Raw genomic sequence first — 25,012 nt, forward strand, 5'->3', positions numbered from 1 at the left:
GCTCCCCATCTCAGGCTGAAAGGATGTTTTTCCCCCTGACATGGTTCAAAATATTTTTTTTACTGGGTCAGAAATCTACTTGCCCAAAGTAAAGTTTTACTTGCCCCTATACAAATTGTTTTATTTACTGGCAGTAATCAAATACTGGCTTCAACAAACAATGTTCTGCACCCCCCAGCTCAATCCAGCGCATTTGGTTTAGTTCTGGTTTTAATGAGTACTTTATAATCATTGGTTGTTGCTTTGGCTACAGGTGTCGCCGTACAGATTCTCCGTCAGAAAGACCAGCGTCTTCCTCCAGGCGTCCTCCTGAGCGTGAGAATGTGCCACCGTCTCTCCGCCCCACAGGGCCGTCACTGCAAAGACAAAAACAGGACTGAAACGGACGACAGCATCAAAGCCTTAAGTCCCAATTTTAGCATCTTAATCCTGTTAACACAAGTTTCTGCGAACAAATTGTGACAAAACCATATTTTGCAATGGTTTTGATTTTTACACTTCAATTATGCTGGGAAACTATTTCAAAAGATCAAACTTTTGTCTATTAAGTCTTGTAACGGGCCAACCTCCTAATTACATTTTTTATTAAATGTAGAGAAACATCTGAAAGCAATATTATTTAATGAATTTGTCAAAAAACAGAACATTTCCCAGTGCTTTAACAATATTCGCACTTTTTTAAACCAGGAAGTGAGACAGGGGTCATTTGAGTATAGTCTGGTTAAATCATGTTTTTATAAAAATCTAACAGAGTTGATGGAAAAATCTGGGACGAAACTTTAAAGGGCCAACATTTTCAGAGAAAAATTCATTTTAGAACAAAGAGTGATTATATCATAACATTTAGTTCTAATTTAGGAGTAGTTAGTTTTGGATTTTGAAGGCTTTCAGCACATTTTTAAATTGTCTGAAGTTGTGAATTCTTCTTCTTCTTCTTCTTCTTCTTCCGGCACAGTGAAAGTTTAGACATGAAAACATTAAAGCATTAATTATGGGTGCAATATGAATATCAGAACTTAAATGAAAATTTGTACACTGATTGTTGTGTGCCGTCTGAGGCATGTCTTCTGTTCTCTGGTGGATTATCAGCCGTCTGTGAGTGCAAATTAAAACATGTAGTAACTCATTTTTGACCGGGAAACTTTTGCCAATTTTGAAAATGCTATAGTAAAAATAAATTTTTTAGAGTTGTTTGCTGTTTACGTAGGCAACCTGCTCTCATTATAATAACTCGGAAACTAAAAACAAGTATTAGCAAGTGAGCGCATGCTAATAATTGTCTTTTTAACTGGTTTCCCTTTGGTTTATATTGATCAAGCTATTTTTGGTCGACCAAAAGGCAAAATAAAAAGCTTCGAAAAAACCCCAAACAAACCAATTAAAATGTTCCACTTTTTCTGAAGGCAATGAACAAAACACAATTACAATCAGGGAATTTTCATAAATGTCCAACGTGTCAAATATGATACAAACAAAATATCATATATATAAACACTTAGAATTTTTGAGGGGTATTCTGGGAATTATTTGATGTGTCAGACTTTACAGTGATCAAATCATTCAGTTTCTGCCACTACAGCTTCCCGTTCTGAAGGTGAACCCACCCTTCTCACGTGACTTGATTGTCCTGAAGGCCGTGGACCGGGAGTGTGGCATGTAAGGAACCTCGATCAGGTGTCCGGCGTTCGGATACAACAGGACAGTCAGCAGGTGGCTGTTCCCCGCCTGCTCCATCATTTCCTTCATCTGGAAAAACAGGAAATAAAAAACCTTATGTCAAACCTTTTTTATTAATTTTATTATTATTTTTTTTATTTACATTTTTATGTTTAACTTCCATGTTCCACATCTGCTGCTGTTGATGTAATTTTGCATATGATAAAAGGAGCCTAGTATTCATGTTTAAATTCTGATTTTTGATTTTTAGCCCCCCCAAACAGATCAGCCAAAACAACAAATACTCTACAGCTGACATTAAAGTCTTACCATATTTTAGTTGCGCAAAAACGGTAGGCTGGGCTGTGATCAAAAGGAAGATGACTCAGAGTTCATTTAAAAAAACATGAATGTGAACTTTGAGCTTGCTCAATACTGCACCCCTTTATGTTTATTTTGTTTTTAAAATGCCATTTATTTTAATAATGAAATTAATTTCAACAAAACTGTTAGTATGAAAATAAAACTAATGAAATGGTTGAGTTATTTTTCAAAGTGTTGGTTCATTTACATATACTGCTCTATTTATTCATATGATTAACTTGTTTTAAAAGTGACAGTAAGTACTTTTCCCCTTTTTGTGTTGTTTTTGTCTGTGAAAATGAGAAAAACACTAGTGTGGATTCTCTAGAATAACTGGGTCATGATTTGTGGAAAGAGACGCTGGTGTTTCATTTTTTAAATTTAATTTAATTTATTTATTTTTAATGTACTTTTTGGTGCTTTGAGCACTAGTTTCACTGAAGAGAAGGCAGTCACCTCTATGGCTGATGTCTCCAAAACTCTGCAACTCACACCAAAAAATAGACATGTCTCTTTGATTTGGGGGTGAACTGTCCCTTTAAGTATTTTGGGGTTTTTTTATTATATGATGGAAAGCCATATATTCCAGTAATTATTCAGTTGCATCTCAGTTTCAGTAAAGTTGAATCCTGCATCTTTACACCTTTGGACCAAGCGTGTTTGTTATTCAAACAGGACGCCATTGTGTCAGTAAACTCACGTCCACTGCGCACTCATAGGCGGGCCAGTTCTGATCGTCCCCGCCTACAACCAGCAACAGAGGACACTTCAGTCGTCCCATCTGATCGGAGACAAAAGGCAGCAACATTTCAGCTCAAACATATACATGCATCAGCAGACATCACCTGTGGAATCACTGATCTGTTTATCTTGTGTACTATTTTTCTCTTCAAATCTGTTATTTTTTTCAGCTTTATTGCTTAAACACGCATCACCTATGACAGAAATACACTCGTAGTCATTGGACAAAGATGCACAGGTTTTGGATTGAAGAGCAGCAGACCTGAGACGATCAACAAACGCATTTCTTTGAAGAAGCAGCCGAACCGGCTGGACGCACAGATCTCGGGGTCCACCCAAGAGGGATTTTCCTACATATTTGTACACTTGAAAATAAAGGAATCTACAATGACCCATATTGCTGTTTAGTCTCAAAAATCCACAAATAAATAAAGTAACAATGAACTACAATATACCATGTCTGTATACAAGTGTTTCTGTAAATTGTAACTGTGTATTTAAAATATGTAACTTATAATTACCTGCTTTAGAGACAAAAAACACGATTACAAAACTGTAAAGTTAACTGTACGGCTGGCTGGTGGTACTCACGTCCACTTTGAGTGCAGGGTCGGTGGGGATGGGCAGCATCAGATCACGGTAAATCACCTCGTTCTTTTCGTTGATGCGAGCCTTCCCGGCGTCTCTGATTGGAAAAGAAAAGAAAAATTCTTTATCTTCCCCAACGCCGACTTGAATTATGATTGGCGACTGTGATTCGGACTTTGTCTGGGTTCAGCTGAGATTCAGCTGCTGAATAAAAATCAGTAAAATGGCAGATCAACTTACTTGCCTAGGAAATCAAAATAATCTGCCAAAGATCCGTCAACCGGCTGCACGTGGCTCCCACCAATACACACCAGACACCTAAGCTGAGAGACCACAAACACACCACTGCATTAACACTGTCTTCTTTATACAGTGATGCAGTTATACAGAACAGCACTTTTTAGGCTTCCTGCACCTTCTACTTCAATCTGCCACCTAGTGGGAGCCAAAGCACAATTCACTTATCAGTTAAAAAACCAAGATGGCTCCGATCTCTGTGAAAACACTCTACAGTCAAGACTGAGATAAAAGTGGAACACGTACAAAACCTCATCAAATGTTATGGTGGATTATTTATTCTTAGTAATGTTTGTAGTTTTACGCGGCACACACACCCGACAAATGTTAGCAACAAACTAGGATGCTGCTGATTAGGAAGAGCTCGTTTGAGGACGCTGTGACTTTATAATGCTTGTTATTTATAATTGTTCATGTTACGTGAACATGTAAAACTAAGGAAATACAGATTTGGGAAGTAACCAAAAGTTTACATGGGTGTAAATAGTTTTTGCATGTGGTACAAATTAGTTGACATTGTTTTACTTTTTCTGTAATATATTTTGAGGGTATTTCTCCGTCCAGAGCAGAAATATTACTAAATGCAACAATAATAATTTGGAATATGGAGCAAGGAAGTTAGAAAACAGACAAAATCACATGTCTAGCATTGTTTGCAGTTTTGTTTTTGCAAAAACTTTGTTACACACTGGGAAAATAATTGTCCCTATGTGAGGAAGTCATTTTTTCCAAAAACTGCTTCCTGTTCAAAGATGTTACTTAGTTTTTACACTGATCAAGTCCTACTAATCCCAAATAGCAGGAGGCAGGGCTGAGCAATATATCAATATTATATCGTATTGCCATATGAGACTAGGTATTGTGATAGATTTTGGATATATATCATGATATGGCATAACAATGTTGTCTTTTTCAGGTTTTAAAGGCTGCATTACAGTAAAGTGATGTTATTTTCTTAACTTAGACTTTTTTTAGCTGTTTTAATATTTGCCTTTATCCAATTAGTCCACCTAACTGATGATTATTTATTAAGAAATCTCACTGGGTAATATGTTGTGAAAGCACCAAAGCTGTGTTTTTTTTTCCCCTCCAAGTTCAAATGGGCTGATGCACAGAGCGTAACAAGGTAAAGTCAGCATGGATTACCATGAACTGCTTGTACCGAAAACATGCCGCAACAAATAATCACAATGCACAGTGGGGCAGCCAATCACAGTGACTTTGTGGTTGAGCAACAAACCCGCTGAGCACAGAGACTAGAGACTACACAGAGACTGGCGAGACTGGAATTAAGGATCACATGAATCTCAGCTTGGGCAAGTGGCTGATGAGTTTGTCAGATGGTGTAATGAGGCCTTCCTCCAATAAATTACCTCAAAGACCAAGGGCATGGTCATTGATTTTAGAAGGAGGGTATCCCACCAATCATCTCAGACTGTTATCACTGGAATTGGCATTGAATTTGATGAACAGTACAAATATCTTGGAACATTCACTGACATTTGATGTAAATTCTGATGCAGTCTGCAAGAAAGGGCAGTAATGTTTGTATTGTCTTAGATAGCAAAATGATGTTTTATAATAAGTCATTTATCTGTTCTCACCTAACAACCTGAGCATCAGAGATAAAAACCACCTGAGCCATATTTTTGAGGTAGCTGGTAAGGTGATAGTTGTCCTGCAGACCTTCTTGTCAGCTGTCTTTGACCAGGGGTTCTCCAACAATTCCAGTTCCATATTAGGCTGCAAAAACCGCCCTCTGCATGAGGAGTTTGTGACTCTTCCCTCAGGTTGGAGTATCCCAATTAAAATACAATATAGGACTAAAAACAGCCTCATCTCTTACCCAATAACCCTGCTAAATCTGACTTTGTATTCTGTACATTATATGTTCAGGAGACATTAATGTTTTTCTTGTCTGTACTGTACTTTGGTTGGTTGTACATGTGTTTTTATCTGTGCTGTTTTTTTTTTTATCTTGTCCCCTGACTGCAAGTCAAGTTTCCCACTTGGGATCATAAGATTGTCTGAAGTTGTTCACACTGTGCAGCTCATTACGTCTGCGTTGCAGTTATGCTGCACCTTCATCAATGAACAACTTATTATCTACATGGGGCGAGTACTGTCTTTGTGTGTGTATGTGCAGGTGGCAGGGGTGGCTCACATATTTCAATCACTGACTACAGGTACATTAAGCTAAAACAAAAGGATCAAAGTAACATTCAGCTACGTATAGTTTTCTTACCTTCATAACTTTGGAGTAAGCGGCCATTTTCAAGGCCATACTTGTGCCGAAGGACAGACCCAACATGGCGATCCTGCTGCCAACGACTTGAGGATGCTGCTCCAGGACTCTATAGGCCGTCTGCAGCAGGAAAACATGTCGCTGTTAGAGCTGTAACACAGTCCAGGCTTTGACCCTTGTTGACAACACACATGTTAATGTGCCTTTTCCCTGACTTTTATACCTTTATGTTTTTAAGGAGAGAGGCATTAAGTTTTCAGGTCATCCTATTCTTGTGAAAGCAATATCTCGAGAACGCCTTGAGGGAAAACCTTCAAACTTTACACCAATGTTAACTTGGACTCAAAGATGAACTGATTAAATGTTGATGGTTAAAGGTCAAAGGTCAAGGTCACTGTGACCTTATGTCCATCCCATTCTCATGAAGGTAATATCTCAGAAAGACATGGAATGAATTTCTTCAAATTTGTTCAAGCATTCATTTGGACTCAAGCAAGAACTGATAAGATTCTGATGGTCAAAAGTCACAGTGACTTCACTAAACACATTGTTTGGCCATAACTCAACATTTCATATGCTAAATAGAGGAGTAGAGGCAACATATGGTGAAGGCAAGGCAAAGAATCATTTTATTCTATTGGATATTTGTCTGTAATGTTGTCGTGAGTAGCACATGAACTCTTGAGCCATGGTCAAAATTGTGTTTAGTGAGGCCACCTTGACCTTTGGACCACAAAAATCTAATCAGCTCGTCTTCACAAGATTGGGGTGAACTGAGCACATAACGCCTGTGGCCATAAAAACATAAAGACATGAAAGTCATAAAATGTTTTCTGAATCAGAGGCCGTTCTGCATACAGTCATGAATGTGCACATAAAAAAGACAAGCAGACAAGCTGTAGGTCCAGTGATTACGCACACACACACACGCACACACACACACAACCACACGCACATGGAAGCAATTACATGACAATAATAATCATCACAAAATTACACACAAATGTCTAAAAGGATAAAAATGAGATGACATTTTATATCCAGACTGTCAAAGGTCCTCTGTACTCTGTCCACTGTACTAAATATAGCCTCTAAATGAAGACAGCAAGTTTTTCACTGGAAATTATTCACTTTAATTACAAAGGTGTGGAAAGAACTTGCATTTTGCCCAAAAAAATTACACTTAATACCTTGTATTTAATTCCCTTAAAAGAACAAGACAATATTGTTATAAAGTTTTATTCTACTCTGACTGCCTTTGTGTCCAGAGTTTGGGTTCAAGTCTATTCTGTGTCATAATCATTAAACTTCCAGCCAAGTACAACTGTGGCCGGGCTGTAAACCTAGTAACAGTGAATATTCCTGACTGTTTTACACCATCGAGGTTAATCATTAATGTCACCTCTGTGGAGGTGGATCCATGCCTTCTGTAGATATAAGGGCTCATTCTGAGGAAATGAAAACACAACTCTTCTTATTTTCAGGTGATAAAACCTACTTATAAATATTACATTGGATTTATTGTCATATACATATTTAATTTATATTAATTTATTCATATACCTTTAATTTATAGGACAGCTGAAGATATGACAGGAAGGGGAAGAAAGAGTTTGGGGGATTTGTACGCAGCAAAGGACCACAAACGTTCAAAACCAACTGAGCTACCTGGCCACCAATGAATATTACGTTCTATTTCTGCCATATTCTGCCAATAGAAGTTGCTGCTTTGTCTTATGTGATAATAAACTGAATTTCTGAATAATGCCATTGATTAGATTTTCTTTTTGTAAATTAGATGCTAATTCAGTTTACCTCAAAGTACTGGTTGTCCACCATCTTCCCAGTTTCCATAGTGATTTTAGGTGTCAGGTAGTCGAGGGCCAGGGAGGCGAAGCCGTGGGAGGCCAGCATCGCTGCACGGTACTCGACCAACCTCCCACCCCCACCCCACAGATCCAAGATGCCGGGGAAAGGTCCCGGTCCTTCAGGACAAGTCAAATAACAACATCAGCTCACTGTTTACACAAATAAAGCTAGAGCTAAAGTTCAGTCAGAAAGACTAATCTTCTGCATGCCTTCTGCTCCTCTAATGCGTGGTCGCTCATAATTTCCTTGCCGTCACTGTTTGGGGCTGTTAGCTGTGTTATCAGCCGGCTAACAATGAAGCAACGCACCTTCACTGTTAGCCTATCAGCTTTCTGTTGTCTTTTTAAATATGATTTTCTCTCCACCTTTAGTTCTTTCATGCTGCTGTTATGTGCACCCCTCCAACTCCACCTCCACTCTTTTTGCAGATGCATCAGCCTCATCAGCCTCTCGGAGTCCTCAACCACCGGGGGGGGATTTACCATAGGGGGATTTATCTGCGCTGCTGCTCAGGGTGGAGGCCCTTGACTACTAATCTCCTATAATCTTTATTATCACAATAAACTGGATATCTTTATTTCATTCACTTGTCTGTCCTGATTGAACTATGCAGTATATTTCCTGATGTTTCTGTAGGTCTGCCATTATATTTGAAGGAAAACTTTTTGAGTGTTTCCTGCCTCAGTTTTCACGGTCACTCCGACAGCACCGGCCAGTCGCAACTAACTTATTCTCAACTATACTGAAGTTAACTTTCATGGTTGTCAGCTGGTCATTGTTGTTTAGGATGTCACGCCTTCCTCCAGACTCTGGTCCTACCTGGAGGCAGGAAGAGGGTTGCAGTGAGTCCACCCTCTGTGATCGGGATCCTGCGAACACCAGGTGCCATGCACAACCGCTCCACCACCGCAGCAGCCAGCGGCGCCAGATCCGCAAAGCCCTCAGTCTGGTGACCCCGGTACACTGAGATTGTGACCTCCATGGGAATCTGGACGTTCATCTTCCTCAGTCTGAGGGACAACGGGACAGAGTCAACTTTCCTGCTGATAATTGACTCAATATTGAACGGTATCATCTGAACAGCTCCAGCCTTGTTGGCTTACCTGAGTCCAGGTTTGCTGCCTGGAGCTTGTCTGAGGCTCCACAGTAGACCCATCTGTTCAACCCCAGAATATGTCCCACCCAGACTGGGATCCTCTGAAACTGTAAAGCATGAAAAATTATCATTTTGTTGTTCATTCTTTCCATGCAGTTCTGTTTTTTTAAATCAAACGTAAAAATGTCTAAACTAATTTTCCTGATTTGTACCGTTCACTGTCCCGGTGGTGTTAGTGATGTAGTGAGCGAAGGCCTCCCAGTTGTGTCCATCTTCACACTTGTGGAGGGCGTGAATAGTCAGCTGGAAACCAGGTGGGGCCTTCTGGACCAGAACGTCAAACTTGTCGTCCAGGAGTCCTCTGGACGGTCGAACCGACAGCTTCATACAACACTGCTTCCTGTCCATCCTTAACTGAGCAGACATAACATAACACACGGGTGTATCAAAATATGGAAAATAACAAAAACCAAGTGTGACTGTTTTCAGTCAGGGAGGAGAGCTGCTCAACCGAACCGTTAAGCAGGGCAAAGACCACTTCAAGGATCTCCTGAACCCTAACCAACATGTCCTCGGTAGAGAGACTGAGGATCTGGAGTTATTTTCAGAATCACTTTGTTAAGAAGCTTTGTTCACCAAATCATTCAGTGCTTCACAAGATCATTTAGATTCAGAGAAGTTGCTTCTACTGGGTTATTGCACAATATATTAAGCATCTGGACCTCTGATTTCAGAATGCAAGCTCAAAATCCACTCATTTCCTTCCCCAAATTATACAATTACTCCATGAACATGTATGGTCTGTACTCACCCGTCTGAGCAGAGTGAGAACAGCTGTTGTGTTCAGGTTTTGTTGGCCCCTCCGCTGGTTTTGGTCTGAACCTCAGTGTTTAACTCCTCACAGAATAAACAAAGTTATGACTGAATCTTTATTTGACTGTCTGAAGTTCAGCTTCAGTCTCCTCCCACAGCAACATAAATGAAAGAAACTACAGTAAGTCATTAACTGATTATAAAACAGCCTCAATTTTATATTGACGCCTTATGACGAGTGGCTATTTCTGCCTGTGTGGTGGTTTGCAGACATTTCCAGGGCTGTTCTGTGACACTGTGCCTGACAGAAGTGACAATACAAGTGTTTATCAAGTTCAATTTTAAATTTCATTTATAATCTACAATTTCTAATCTACAGCTCAGAGAAGATGTTCACATGTGCGTGCACGAAATAAAACTTGCGAGTTTCCCAGCAGCAACCTCTGTGGACCAGTTTATCCATCATGATGTTACTCCTCAGAGGTGCTCATAATCTTAAAACTAGACAATGACAATCTGTCTCTAAATCAAGGTTTAGTTGCAGTTAGGAGTGTAAAAAAATATTCAGATCCTAACACAAAACCAACAGTTCGGCATTCAAAGCCTTACTGGAGTATCAGCAAAATGTACTCAAAGTAAAAGTAGTCATGTTGCAGTAAAATGTACCTTTTCAGTGTTATTATATCTGATGTTCCTGGACTGATATTATTGCTGTATTAATGTTGTAGGATGAGCTCATATTAACTACAGCAATGCATCATGGTCTATGAGATCATCATATGTCTGCAGCATCACTGTCCTGTGAGAACCACACATCTCTAAAACATCAGAAAACATTTTTTTCAGCTTTAAAAAGTGCAGTATTTGCCTCTGGAATGAAGTATCTTATCTTAAAATTCATTCAATATTCTGTTCAATATTGTCTTTTTTTAATTCACTCTTTTCTGTGTAGATCTGCTTGTTCTTAGGCCGACAGATGGTGCAAACTGGTTTAAAGGTGGGAGGGTTGCAGTGGGAGTGGGAGGTGTCAGGTGTGCCTGTGTGGAAACAGCAAACGGTTTGCATGGCTCATATATCAGGTAAGTAGTCCCCTTCGCAGAACTTTGCTTAGTGCCACAGGGAGGTCAGAACCACACCTGGTTGTAATCACGTGAGTTAAACAGTCTCTTTAAACTAAAACGAAAAAATATAGAACATATTCACGTAGCCATAACGCTGTAAACAGACATAAAGACATACCTGGTTGTAGCAAAGGTCAAGAAAAAGAGCAGAACTTGGTGGCAAGGAGTTTGAGGATGCAGAGGATTCATTTCAGAGAGCAGACTGATCAGCTGGTATCCGCAGGTAAGATGTTTCATGTGATCTGTCAACAGTTCCAGCTGTGGTTCACCTCAATCCGTCCGCAGGGGCGTCGCCCGGTTCAAAGTTTAACAGAGACGTTTCCGCAGACTGTTTAAGTTTGATGTCCGCAAAATCATCATGTCTGTTCCTCTCCGCACGCTGTCTTTTAAAATCCGTGTCTCTGTAGTTATTAACCCCAGTTTAGCCTGTAAAACAGAGCTGAGTGTCAAGTGTGGAACGAGTGACCTGCCATGTTGAAAGTTTTGGACGTGACGTCCTCAACAACACGCACTTTGATTGGCCAGACAGCTTAGACGTGTAACTGCATCTAATCCATGCATGGACCGCATAGATGGTGCAAAATTGTGAAAAAGAGTTAATAATCCCTGTACATATTCACTAACAGTAATAACTCACAATGCCTGTTCATAGAAAACATGACACAGTGGTGGAATAAATTCTCACTCAGATCATTTCATTACTTTGATAAAAGTATCAATATCACAATAAACAAGTTCAAATTATGCAATTAAAATCCTACAAAGTAAAAGTACAGAAGTATATCAGTAGAAAATTCCATTTTATTGTTGCGGCTGTTGAAGGTGGAGCCAGTTTGAACTGGTTTGTGTGGGTTGTAATGAACACATTAACCACTTACTGTATTACATCACATTCATATGGAAGACACTTTTGTCCGCAGCAACTTATAGTAAGTACATTCAAACTGAAAAGAGTCAGATCATCAAAAACTGCAAAACTGAAAAGGGTCTATCCAGAGGCAGAGGTGTGCGATGATCAGGCCAGGCTGTAGGCAGTACCAGACTTTTTAAAATTAATACAGTGACGATACTTAAAATGTGTAAAATCACAACACATATCAACTAACAATTAATTACAAAACCAAATGAGTACAATTAAATAAAAATGTTGGTGCTAATGGGTGTAAATAATGTCTATTTTACTGAAATACATTGGAGGTCATAATTAACACAGGAATCCTTATCACCGGCCCTGACAGTCTGCAAAGAGCTACAACATGTCTACAACATTAAGTCTTATGTCAGTTGTTAAACAAGTATCTTCTTTTAAATCACTTCTGAAAATGTATTTTTATCACAAGGCTTCATATAATATTATTCAATTTATTTTATTTAAAAAATAATTTAAATTTATCTCTATGTGTGTATTTACAGTATGTCTGCATACAGGTTCAAGTATGTATATATGAAATACACAGATGTTACTATGTTTTTCTTTTTTTCCCCTTGTAAAGCACTTTGTTCTTTAATTCAAGTTTGATTTTAATGAAAGTAAGGTCAGCATAATGGCATCAGCAAACTATAAAAATCATTCTCCTCTAACTTTGTTTTACTCTATATTTCTCCCCATGGTAATCCACGGCCCCGCCCACAGTAGCTCTGTGCATTCCCAGGGGACCCGCGCCCCACTTTGGGAACCACTGCTGTATAGTAAATAGTTGTTGCCTCAGTTACAGACGGGAAAATGGAATTGCATCAGGGTTTGTGCCTCCATGTAGATTCTCCTTCAGAAATGCCAGCATCTTCCTCCAGGCGTCTTCCTGAGCGTAAGAATGTTCTGGCGTCTCTCCGCCCCACAGAGCCATCACTGCAAAAGACAACAGGGGACTGAATCAAAAAGCCTGAAGCGCTTTTTTTTTTTTTTTAAACTCCAAATTATTCCATTATGAATTCAGTTTGTCACTACAGTTCCCCATCCTGAAGGTTAACCTACCCTTCCCTTGACTGGAGATCGATCTGAACATGCTGGCTCGGGAGTGTGGCGTGTATGGAGGTTCAATCAGGTGACCGGCCTTTGGATACGACAGGATAGTCAGCAGGTAGCCATTTCCCGCCCGCTCCATCATGTCCTTCATCTGAAAAACAGGAATGAAAAAAAAACTGCATGATTTGTAATTTTGTATAAATGTTCTACTTCTAGAGTGCCTAAATCACACCTGATCCACGGCCCATAATGAGACCTAACTTCAGAAAAAGATAGATGCCTTTATTTGTCATTACACAAGTGCAACGAGATGACATTTGGTTACAACCCCTCCCAGAGGACACAGAAGCACAAAAGACAGTACGAATAATTGACATGGGAGGACAGGGACAGGAGGACCACGATGCAGCCACGATGCAGCGCTCCGCTTACTTAGATGAAAAACAAATGAAAACGGGAGGGGAGGAAGAGGGGGAAAAAAAAGCAAATCCCAAACTATGCACCTGTTGAGGGGGGACACAGTGTGGGATTTGGAATAAAAAAACACCTCAGCACAAGCAACAGTTAAGACATAACAGTACTCGGACACCTGCACATGTGGGTGGGGGAAGGAAGTGGGGGGGGGGTCACAGCGCAGTCGCCCAGGGAGGGCTGCAGCTCTTACACAGAGCGCTGCCCTCAACCTTTGCCTACTATGCCGCACGGGGGAGGGAGGAGGTGAGGGGCCAAGGAAGGCGTAGAGTTAAGGGTAAGGGTGAATTACCCAGAAGGAGGTGGGGGTCAGAGCATCTTGTCTGCAGAAACATCCAGGAGAGTGGAGAGATAAGCGTCCTTGAGAAGGCCGTTATGTCTGGGAGCCAATGGAGATAACAGTTTGTTTTGGGACGGGCCAACACTGGAATTTTTCTGTCTGCCCTTGAGTCTCTCTGAGTCTCCCGGTGGCTTGCTTCAATATGTCTGAATTGGTGGCCAGATTCAGCCGAGCCGAGCTGACAGCTTCTCCAAGTTGGTACCCATCTCGCGAAGGAGCTCAGGAAACGCATCCAGTTTGCGATTGAGCTCACAAATCGCTTGAGTCTGAGTGCTGGCAGCCCTGCACATTCCCTCGTTCAAGGCGAGCGGCTTGTCAATTGCCGCCCGCGTCTTCCTATTTTTGCAATAAGTCAGGAAGCTGCTAAGACCAATCAGCAGCCTGAAATCATAAATCCAATTATGTATATGTCTTCAACATCCTCCACGGAAAGGACCGACAGACACACGATCCTCCACTTCTCCCAGGAGTCCATCGTGTAACCGGCTGCGAACGTTCCGTCGGGGCAGGCGGGTTCTCCTTTACCCATCTTCATTGTGGAGAAAATTTGGTCGATTGCATTAAGAGACCAGCTGACCAGATCCATCATTTTGGTTTTGGAGGAAAATGCTGAGAGAGGCTCCGAGAAAGTTTAGACAGAGACAGCACCGGACAGAGAGCAATAGCAGGGCAGATAAGGGCAGGGAGGGAGCGAGAGAAAAAAAAGCATCCACCTTCCTTGAGTGCCAGAAGAAGAAAAAATGGCAAGACACAAAATATTTTTTTAACAACGTTAGCTGCTGAAGCTACGATGTCTGTGCATTTTTGTTCTCTCTCTTCACAGATGATACAAGGACCAGGAGTCGCTGGATAAAATACCTCAGGTAAGATAATGTTACAAAGGGCAGGAGGAGATTCGTGACGTATATAACGTGTGAGAAGTGAGATGTAGTTCACCAAGTGGTTTCGCACAAAACTAAACTGAACTACATCAAACCTGCTACAAACTGAGACTTTATTGACTTGTAAATTTGTTGGAAATTGACAAAATACACGTGTGATTTGTGGCACACTTCAAGCACGATCAAAAAATTATTTCTCTCTTGCCATAGCCCGCTTTTTCTGAATTTAGGTCACATGGGGCACATGGGAAGGGGCGTGACTTAGGCACTCTATACCGTTTTTGCTGATGTCATCTCTTGACTATAAGAAATCTTTGTGGAAAATGCATGAAATTTCAAGACTTAAAAGCTCATGAGCCTATTGTTAAACCAGTGCTGTTCTAGATTAAGAATGAAGTAGGACACCAGCTATATATGTCAACTTTAGCATACTTATTTTCTTGGGCACCAGCCAACCAGCAGCACATGTAGACTGTTGATAGTTGGAGACAAACAGAATGTCTCATGAACGCATCATGTACTGTGTCAGATTTCCCGTTCCAATATTAACTTTTCAGGTCAGTTTCAGTAAAGTCTACTGCTGCAACTTTAAATGTTTGGACTGAGCTTGTTATTCACACAGGACGTCATCACGTCGGCAAACTCACGTCCATTGCAGACTCGTAGGCGGCCCAGTTCTGATCGTCCTCACCTACAACCAGCAGCAGAGGACACTTCAGTCGTCCCACCTGATCAGACACAAAAAGCAGTAACATTTCAGCTTTATCACGAGACATCACCCATGGGATCATTTTTCTGTGGATTCTTGAGACATTACTCATAGTTTCAGAGGCAAATTTATATATAAATATTTCAGTTTTATAGATTAAGCCAAAAATGGAAGAATATCAATTAATTTCCACTGCTCTTAAGTTGGGATGTAAACAATACCAAAAACTCAGAGTAGGATAAAGGCATAATAAAAAGTCAATGATGCAATATTTATCACAATATAAAAAAAAGGAAAATGACAGCTTCATGTCCTTTATTAAATAATAAGTCTGAAGACTTTAAAGGACTCCTCACACCCTGCAAAACCCCCGTTCAGCCCTCTCCCTTCAGGACACAGCACACTTTCTGTCAGTCCATCTCAGGTGAGCTCGGGCCCAGAGAAGTCCTAACTAGCCGTTTTCAGAAGAATTCCCGAGCCCACTGAGTAATCAAGTGAGTTTTTAATGCAGCGCCACCTGAGGGATCATTCCGGACTCCAGACTCTGAATGAACCTCGTCCTGTCCTTCCTTGTGAACCCAATCATGATCATCTGTTCCACACAGGTGTTTTTTGAGCATGGCACAATGTTCCCAGTCTGTTGTTGCTGTTGACACAACTTTTTTTGAAATGTGTGGCTGGCATCAAATTCAGAGAGAGTGCATATTTACATAAAACATTAAAGGCTATCATATTGAACATTAAAAATCTTGTCTTTGTACTGTGTTCAGTTGAATAAAAGTTTGGAAATCGTTGCATTCTGTTTTTATTTACACAGCTTCCCAACTGGCTAGTGGTACTCACATCCAGTTTCCGTGAGGAGTCGGTGGGGATGGGCAGCACCAGATCTCGCCAGATCAAATGGTTATGCTCGTCGATGCGGGTTTTTGTAGCATTCCTGTTTGGACAAAAGAAAAAATCGAAAAAATCTTTATTTTCCCCCCATTTCTGAGTGATGGTGAGTCAACTCCGATTTGTCAAAAAGTCATAAAGTAACTAATGGCAGGTCAACTTACTCGTCAAAGTGCAGCAGCATTCCATACCAAGGTCCGTCAACTGGCTGCACATGACTCCCACTAATGCACACCATACACCTAAACTGAGAACACACAGACACACACACACCCTTAAAATATAGGTTTTACAACCCTCAGCTGAGACAGAAAGCTGAATGGATTTCATTTTTATGTACAAGCAAGATCCAATAAGTGGTGCAGAGCAGAAACACTCTACAGGATGACAAAAAATGTATTCAAAATTATACAGAAGCATTGAATTTTATTTATTTTTTTATATTTTTGCTGTCTATAAAGTGCAGATGTGTTCACAAACAAGCTAGAGAGGGACTCGACCGATCAAATAGACTTTGGTAACTCGTTACATCTATTATGTTGTATTACACTATAATACAGTAGAGTACAGTTTTAGTAATACACAACTGTTTATTTTAAGAGACTTTCTCTTGCATATTTACTATTGCACTTGAATAAAGCAAAAGTGTTTCTTATTCGATTACTCAATTAATTGATGGAGTAATTGGCAGAATACTTGAATACGAAAACAACTGATAGCTGTAGCTCTGTTCCCGTTCCTTTTTAAAGTGGGTGTCCATGCTTTCCATCATGTACTCATGTAGATTGGAACTATCGACTTGCAATGGATTGCAGCATAACTTTCAGCTGTGGTTGCCTTACCTTCATAACTTTGGAGCTAAGAGCCATTCTGAGGGCGACACTGGTGCCCAAGGAAAGACCCACTATGGCAATCCTGCTGCCAAGGACCTGAGGATGCTGCTCCAGGACCCTATAGGCCCTCTGCAGCAGGAGAACATGTCAGAAAACAAACCATTAGAGCTGTGTGACGGATGTCGTCATGAGTTTTTAATAAGTATGCCAGCTAATATAAAATATATTTATGACCTCTTTTAATTCCTCATTGAAATGTTTTTGCTGTGCATTTTTTGTATGTTTATATCTGTTCTATTCTGTTAATGTAATGTAAACAAAAACAAAAAAAGACTGAAGGGTCTTGAACTAATGTTTCGAATCATCGACTATCAGGGAGCAGCCACTGTATCTATAGATCCTTTTACTAACAGCATGACAATTTTTTCCTTCCCTTTCTGCTGCCACAGACCACAGCGCCATAATTCTTCTTACAGACCTGTTGCTTGTTTTACTTCTGACTGGGATGTTTCAGATTTTCCACCATAGGAACCTGTAACAAGAGGATCTTCACCCTATCTTAAAACTGCACATAACTTTACTGATGTTGTTTTAGGTTCCTCACTCAGTCATTGTTCCACACAGTGATAACACTTGTTAGTAGAGAGTTACATGTAACAGAGACCAGAGAGGGAATTTCATACAATGTAATACTCAGTGAGTTATACACTACAAACAAAGAGATCTGCAGACACCAAAAACGAGACCTTACTTTATATCAAGAAGGGAAGGCACCTGAGGCACACAAACCATAGCCCCTGTTACGACCCCCATGTTTGGGCTAGGGGATAAGGGGTGTAACAATAATTAAATGTCACCGGGGAAAAAGGAAGAAGGGAAAACTGACAAAAAGTGTAAAGAAAGACTCTCTTTAATAAGAAATCAAGTTCACATTAAGCAAAGCAAACATAATTAAATGGTTAACCTACTAAATCAAACATAACACCTTCTAAATTAAACAACACACACAAAAGACAATGAGTGTCCTTTCAAGCGAGAGAAGGTTACAAAGCACTTGAGGCGCCCAAAGAGTGTCTTTGTTAACTGTGGAGACACAGAGCAAGACACAGAATACACAAAATACAAGTGACTTGGCTAGCCGGGGAAGCTAACAAAGCACATAACACACAAAGCGCTACAAGCAGTCTAACCTGCCCCTGCAGGACTAGACTTGACTAGACTAGTGTTGATTTCTGCAACACTGCCAACCCTCTGACTTTCAGGCTGGATCGAAAGACATTAAAATCTTGTCCAAATGTGACTCCAGTCCAAGAACTGAGTTGGTTTGAACTGGTTAATTAATCTTTGAATTTATCGTGCGTGATTCTGGAATCATTATCAACCTCGTGATCGTCTGTCTCAAGTCCATTTAAAAAATCATTTACCACTAAAACATGCAACCTTTTCCACCAATAAAAGAAGCCTCACAATTTTTTTTTGAAATTCAAGTTGATTACGTTTTGATTGCCTTTTTAAGTTTTGTGTGAACAAATTCTCACGTCACTGCAGACGCAGCCACTCCCTCCTGTCCTGCAATGCTCATGGGAGAAGTTAAAAATTTTCTACCACGTTAAGGCTAACTTTGTTAATTGGTCACAGTGTAGTTAGATGCTGCTGCCTTGCTGTACACCGAGTTCACAGTTCTGGTATGCCTCCTTCAGAAGCCAAGACGAGTTGACATTTCCCCCAGTGACCTTAATTTCAACACTTGAATGTTCTCTGTTCTCAGTGAAGGCTAAAGAACCTCTAAACCAGGTTTTATGGTTTTATAATGAACACAGAGATAAGAAACCTGGTGTGTGACACAAAGACTTTCAGTCTGCATAAACCAACACAACCCTAACACCATGCCACCCCAAAATAAATAATTATAACCAGTATGCAGGTAACAGTTCTTGATCTGTATTCTGACTCCAGGACGCCCCACGCCTGTATTCCTTGCTAGAAATTTGTTGATCTAAAGTGTAAATCTGTATTTCATTATTTAAAGCTATACATAATAAATCTTCTGAAGAGAGGGGTTGTATTTTTTAGATTAGGGCTTGAAAACAAATGTAAATAAAGGTCGGTGCTATGGAGGCATCATGATCAGACAACAAGAACTGTGACTGCTTGAGTTCTCTCCTAAAAAAATTCTGATGCTGGTGATTAGTGGCAGTAATACAGCATCAAGGAAGTTTATGAATGACTAATCTAGAGCTGAAATGATTTGTTTCAGCCCTAGGGAACTTGTGGGACTGTATATTTTTAAAATACGTTTTCTTACACCCCTTAAAATCAAGGTCTCAAGACTCCCCATGAAGCTTAAGAAGCCACTAGTGAGGAGCAGAACACACACATTGGAAATCAGTCATTTAAAACCTCATTGGATTTACCTCAAAGTACTGGTCGTCCACCATCTCACCGCCTCCCAACACAGATTGTGGTTTCACGTACTCGAGGGCAAGGGAGGCGAATCCATGGGAGGCCAGCAGCGCTGCACGGTACTCCACCAACTTCCCTCCGCCCCCCCACAGATCTAACACGCCAGGGAAAGGTCCTGGTCCTTCAAGCAAGTCAAAACAACACAGTTTACATGGCAATACTGTATATTACTGATGTTCCTGAAACTCTGAGTGTTTCCAACCAAACAATGCCAACCAGACCATTCCTTAGTCCTGCCTCTTTAGGCTTTGTGCTCCAATAAAAGTTAAGAAAGCTAAGTACCTGGAGGAACCTCGACAATTTTCCTGTTTCCTCTACTTTCAACGTCTATGTTGAGAAGAAAACTAAAGATGAAGATGGTTAAAAAGTGACATGTACAGTCCATGCAGGGTGCTTTTCATTACACTAATTATGCCTCCTCGTCTCCTCTCTCCTCTCCCAGAAGTTGTTTCATCCACCAACGTGAAGGATCTTTCTGTTCCTTAAATGGACCTTGGGAAGACAAGGAGAGAGGAGAAACCAGGCTTCTGGTGGAGCTCAGAGCAAGGTATCCTACACGAAAGTCTTTTATCAAGAGGAATGACGCCGATTGGACATTTTTGGCGACTGTCATCCTGCATCAGCAGGGCCCATGCAGGGAAATCAACTTTTGACTGACAGAAGTATCTGTATCAGTTTACTGCTTCTGATGTGTTTATTCATGTTCTTTGTGTCACAATGAATAGCAGATTATAAGCATTATTAATATTATTACACTTCAAATCGCTGCATGTCAGGACGAAAAGGAGGCGTCAGTACAGTAATGATTCGGGGATTATTACTGTGGGATTACTGTTGCGCACTTTTTAATGCAGAAAAACCACAGCTCTCCTGTTTAAATAGATTTGTTAAGCAGTCAATGTTTTACACATTGTTCCTTACTCGATATAAAATGTTAGCTAACTAGCAATGATTTGCTGAGATGAGCTATCAGATATAACTAACTAGCTAATGATTAATGCAACTAAGGCCGTTTTCACACCGGTAGTTCATTTATTTGGGCCGGACCAAAAGAAAAAAAAATATATGGTTGCGTTTTAGTCCCGTTCCAGTTCATGTTCACATTTACTTTTTAAATACGAACCAAGAGGAGGAAACATGCAGTTTTACAGACTGACAGATAAATCCTTGATTGGACAGTTTTGGTCATTGTCATCCTGTATCATCACTGCATCATCAGGACCCATGTGCAAAAATCTGATTCTTTTTGCTTCAGATGTGTGTATTTAAGCTCACAAAGAAACAACCAGCAAATTATGGCATGTTATGAATAATGACTGAAAGAAATAGGATGAAAAGAAGGCGTCTCATAGCTTACAGGGCGAGACCTTTCTTTATATCAAGAAGGGAAAACACCTGAGGTACACAAACCATAGCCCTTGTTACGACCCCCAAGTTTGGGCTAGGGGATAAGGGGTCACACTGCGCACCTGTGCGCACCTTGCTGACCTGCTGTGCCCAATATGTGCGTAATGTCCACATAGAGACAGCGCGCTGCGTCTGACAGCACAACTGTAGATCTTTATATATTGAATTTACAGAGGTTTTAAGAGGAGAAGAAAAGAATAAGAAGAAAGCATCAGGATTTTTGTTTTCTCTGTTGAGACAGAGATCGAGAAAGGGAGGGGGAGGCGGACAGGTGTGTGTCATACAGTTGAATTACTGTGGGATCGCTGTCACACACTTTTTAATCAGACAAAGTACACAAAGTAGGATGTAAGCACAGCAGCTTGAACAGCTTTTGGCCTGTTAACCGGGGAAAACAGGTGCGCTTAGGTACTTGCCTCAATATAGGTCATATCTTATCAATCATATGATTGCCCCCTCAAAATATTAAACGATCAACTGATGGATTTAGCTTTGGAAGTCATGCCAAAATCACATCTTCTATCATAAAATCCTATGTTTGGTTCACAATTGAGTCGCATCAGAGTTTGTTTGGAACTGCACCGAGACCCACTTTTCCAAGTGGACTCCATTCGGTTCTTTGGTCCGCACCAGGGTTCAATTGACAGCTTTCACATCAGCCCAAACGAACCGCACCACACAGGCAAATGGACCATGGTCCGTTTTAACTGGATTAAACAAGGCTGGTGTGAAAACACCTTTATGTTAAGATTCTCCAGACTCTCCTCTGGTCCTACCTGGGGGCAGGAGGAGGGTTGCAGAGAGTCCGTTCTCTCTGATCGGGATCCTGCGAACGCCGGGCGCCATGTACCAGCGCTCCACCACCGCACAGCCCAGCGGCTCCAGATCCGCAAAGCCCTCAGTCTGGTGACCCTGGTACACTGAGATTATGACCACCATGGGAGTCTGGACGTTCATCTTCCTTAGTCTAAGGGATGATGGGAAAGAGGCGACTCTGATACTGACAATTGATTCAGTATTGATTGGTATCATCTGAAAAGCTCTGTCCTTGTTGGCTTACCTGAGCCCAGGTAAGCTGCCTGGAACTGGTCTGAAGCTCCACAGCAGACCCATCTGTTCAACCCCAGAATATGTCCCGCCAAGACTGGGATCCTCTGAAACTGTAGTAAGTAAAATATGAAAAATTATCACGCTCATGCAATTCCATAATTTAATTCAAACGTAAAAAATTCTAAACTAATTTTCCTGAGAAGTCTAGACATTAAACCACATACCGTTCACTGTCCCGGTGATGTTGGTGACGTAGTGAGCAAATGCCTCCCAGCTGTGTCCATCTTCGCACTTGTGGAGGGCACGAACAGTCAGCTGGAAACCAGGTGGTGCGCTCTGGACCAGGATGACAAACTTCTCATCCACAAGTCCTCTGGACGGTTGAACCGACAGCATCACAGAACACTTCTTCCTGTCCATCCTGAACTCAGCAGACATAAAAGAGAGAGAAAAAGTAAGAAAAGTCAACTGCACCAAACAGTCTTAACCATCCAAATTTACTCCTACCCTAGTGTGCTGAACGGTGAATCCCACTTGATCATAAACTGGTGTGGCGTGGCCAGAAGGTTGTTATTAGCATAAGCAACGCCCCTTAGACACTACATAAGGGCAGGTGTCATAAGCATGTGCCAGAGTGTTTGCACAAGACACAAGAACTGCAGATACACCATGATAAGAGGCTGTAAGAAGAACTAAAACAGAAGTGAAAACCATACTGTGATGCTGTAAATGTGAGCAGAAAGATGCAAAGTAACCGAAGTGAAAAAAATGAAAGAGTTAAGAGGTACAACATAAAGATAAATCATTTTAGTTATTTTTCAATCAAAGAGTTGGTGATCAGAGAAAACATATCAAAAGCTTTTTCTTATACTTTACCAAGTGGTAAGAGCCGAAAGGAAAAACTCTGTGTTTCTTTTTACACTTATATTTTAAATATTTAACAAACAGTCTTATTTATTAAATTAATCTATATTTCTATCTATATTTTTGACAGGTCTGACATATTAGTCTATCAGTTTCTGGGATCCACTGATGTCTTCACATTACTTGTTTTGTCTGACCAGCAGTCTAAAACTCCTAAAATATTGAACATAATGATTTAAAATAGATGAAAGCAGCAAATTTGTGAATCAGGAAATAGATGTGGAAAAGACTGGGAAGGCTTAACTGTAAACCCCCCCCCCCTTAACACAATGAACACCATTTTTTTTATTATTATGTGACAATATATATTTTACTTATAATTATAACAAGTGTCTGATGACTGACCCTATATGGGATTAGTCAGATACAAAACACTCACGCATGTTAAATATTCCTTACAGTGTGCGTTGTTCAGACACTGGTAAATCAATGGTTACTTTCAAAATAAGAACAAATTGTGGATATGAGGTCCAATATTAGATACTGCAGCAGTAATGTGATTACTTTGAGGGGTACTTTTATTTGAAATACAGAGGGTTAATGTGACTTATTGTTTTCAGTATTTCAACTGCCCCCACCAAGAATTTCAAGCAGCTGATGCGCTATGAAGGAACGAAAAAAATGTTACACCTGCCCCTGGTCTCCCCTACTAAAGTAACCTAAAGTGGAATGTACTGATTACATTCCACTGCGTATTAACAATAACTCGTTTCTCCAACACAACCACAGAGGAATCGCTCATTTACAGTCATAGAAGTTGATTCTACTGAGGGAAAACCGGCTGAAAAAACGTTTCTTATCCAAAATAACATAAAATAACAAATCCTTGCGTAAGAAACGTAGCTATGCCCTTACTGTCCGAGCAGAGTGAGGACGACTTTCGACCTACTGTCCTCGGGTTTGTCTCCAGGTTCGTTTAAGTCTGAACCTGCTGCTTCCCGGCGGTGTCCTGAGACTGAGGTTGTGACTGAATTAGTGATTTAAAGCTACAACCGCAGCACAGTCACAAACAGCCGCGCGTCGTTGTGAAAAGTTCAACTTGCTCCTTCATTCTCCTCCCACTGCAGCGTCACTCTGAGCGGACACAAGATGGCGCCAGCGTCTCACTCCAGTTTGTTTGGGCAGCGGTGGAACGTAACTAAGAATCCCCTTCGGTTTTGATAGTATGAATGCTAAATAATAAACAAGCAATAATAAACGTTGCCTTTGCCATCACCGAATTGATGTTTATACGTAGCAATAACTAGCGCCTAGTCCGTTAGCTCAATGCTGACACATAATGGGAATTTTTCTATAACGCGCTAACGGAAATTAATATCGCGGTCGCGGTGATATTTATCCTATTAAACGGTTCTGTTGTACTTGACATGCTTGTCGTAGGACGACGTGTGTGGTCACACATTCAGTCATATATTCCCTCTGATCTATGGGATGAAGCTAAATCAATCGATTACTCTGGCATCAACGCTTAACACTGAGGAGCTACGGCATCCTCTAAGGGTCAAAACTCACAATTCCCAATTAGGTTAAACTGCACCTACCACTTGGAAAGACATTGCGAGCTAGGAGAAGGCAGCACGTTTATACTTATACTACTTAATGAGCAAGAACAGCTAAAATTACATATTTTTATTAATTCTTTTGTACATTCATGACTTATTTGCACTCCGGAATTTTGAAAGGACAGTTTGCAAGTTCAGTTCTGTAGTAAATGCAGCAGTTTACCCCAAAAAGTATTTTATTTACTATTTTTATATGCAGCATAGAGGTGATACTGCTGAGGTCTCAGAAAGACAGACTAACGTGTGATGTGCTTTTTTTTTTTTTTTTTTGAAAATCTGGCTAATGATGTAGTTTAGTGTTTGATTTAATATTTCCTATGGTCCCGTAGTGTTCAAGAAGCAAATAAAAATCTGAATAAATCATATTATCGAATCACAGTGCTCATAGAATTGCAATCCAATTATCATGAGAGTATCAAATTAGGAGATTTTAAACAATATGTAACAAATCTGTATCTCTCCATTTTTTTATGTATTCAAAACAAATGCAAATATAGCAGTGATGAACCAATCTCAACCTCAGTAACTTTTTTGACTCGAATGAAGCATCATTTATTGTGTAAAATCAAAGATGTGAACATTGAGTGCAGAAATGTCATTACATATTTTGGACACAATGACACAGACACATACAAGATACAAGAGTAGACATTTTGAGCAGACAAAGCAGTTTTTACACACTTGTCTCTTTAAAATTGAATTAAAATTAACATAATTTGCTAACAAGAA

The 25,012-nt window shown here is 40.4% G+C and overlaps 2 protein-coding genes across 2 annotated transcripts; both read right to left on the minus strand.

Moving 5' to 3' along the window:
• Nucleotides 1-68: 68 nt before the first annotated feature.
• Nucleotides 69-11,286, minus strand: LOC146317001 (peroxisomal succinyl-coenzyme A thioesterase-like). Its single transcript, XM_084734814.1, has 11 exons — nt 9,667-11,286; nt 9,068-9,269; nt 8,863-8,962; nt 8,579-8,769; nt 7,706-7,875; nt 5,891-6,010; nt 3,589-3,671; nt 3,352-3,445; nt 2,720-2,800; nt 1,605-1,746; nt 69-356 (listed from the first exon to the last, which is right to left on the minus strand). The coding sequence occupies exons 2-11, from the start codon at nt 9,261-9,263 to the stop codon at nt 229-231; spliced, it is 1,305 nt and encodes a 434-aa protein (XP_084590940.1). The 5' UTR covers nt 9,264-9,269; nt 9,667-11,286; the 3' UTR covers nt 69-228.
• Nucleotides 11,287-11,859: 573 nt separating this feature from the next.
• On the minus strand, nt 11,860-22,534 carry LOC146317002 (peroxisomal succinyl-coenzyme A thioesterase-like). Its single transcript, XM_084734816.1, has 11 exons — nt 22,305-22,534; nt 22,022-22,218; nt 21,808-21,907; nt 21,524-21,714; nt 19,292-19,461; nt 16,887-17,006; nt 16,209-16,291; nt 15,997-16,090; nt 15,092-15,172; nt 12,762-12,903; nt 11,860-12,635 (listed from the first exon to the last, which is right to left on the minus strand). Exons 1-11 carry the CDS (start codon nt 22,337-22,339, stop codon nt 12,499-12,501), a joined length of 1,350 nt encoding a protein of 449 aa, XP_084590942.1. The 5' UTR covers nt 22,340-22,534; the 3' UTR covers nt 11,860-12,498.
• Between the last annotated feature and the right edge of the window lie 2,478 nt (nt 22,535-25,012).

This window comes from Lutjanus erythropterus, chromosome 13 (genome assembly GCF_056507025.1).
Source record: "Lutjanus erythropterus isolate fLutEry1 chromosome 13, fLutEry1.hap2, whole genome shotgun sequence".
In the NCBI taxonomy this organism is placed as follows: Eukaryota; Metazoa; Chordata; class Actinopteri; order Lutjaniformes; family Lutjanidae; genus Lutjanus; species Lutjanus erythropterus.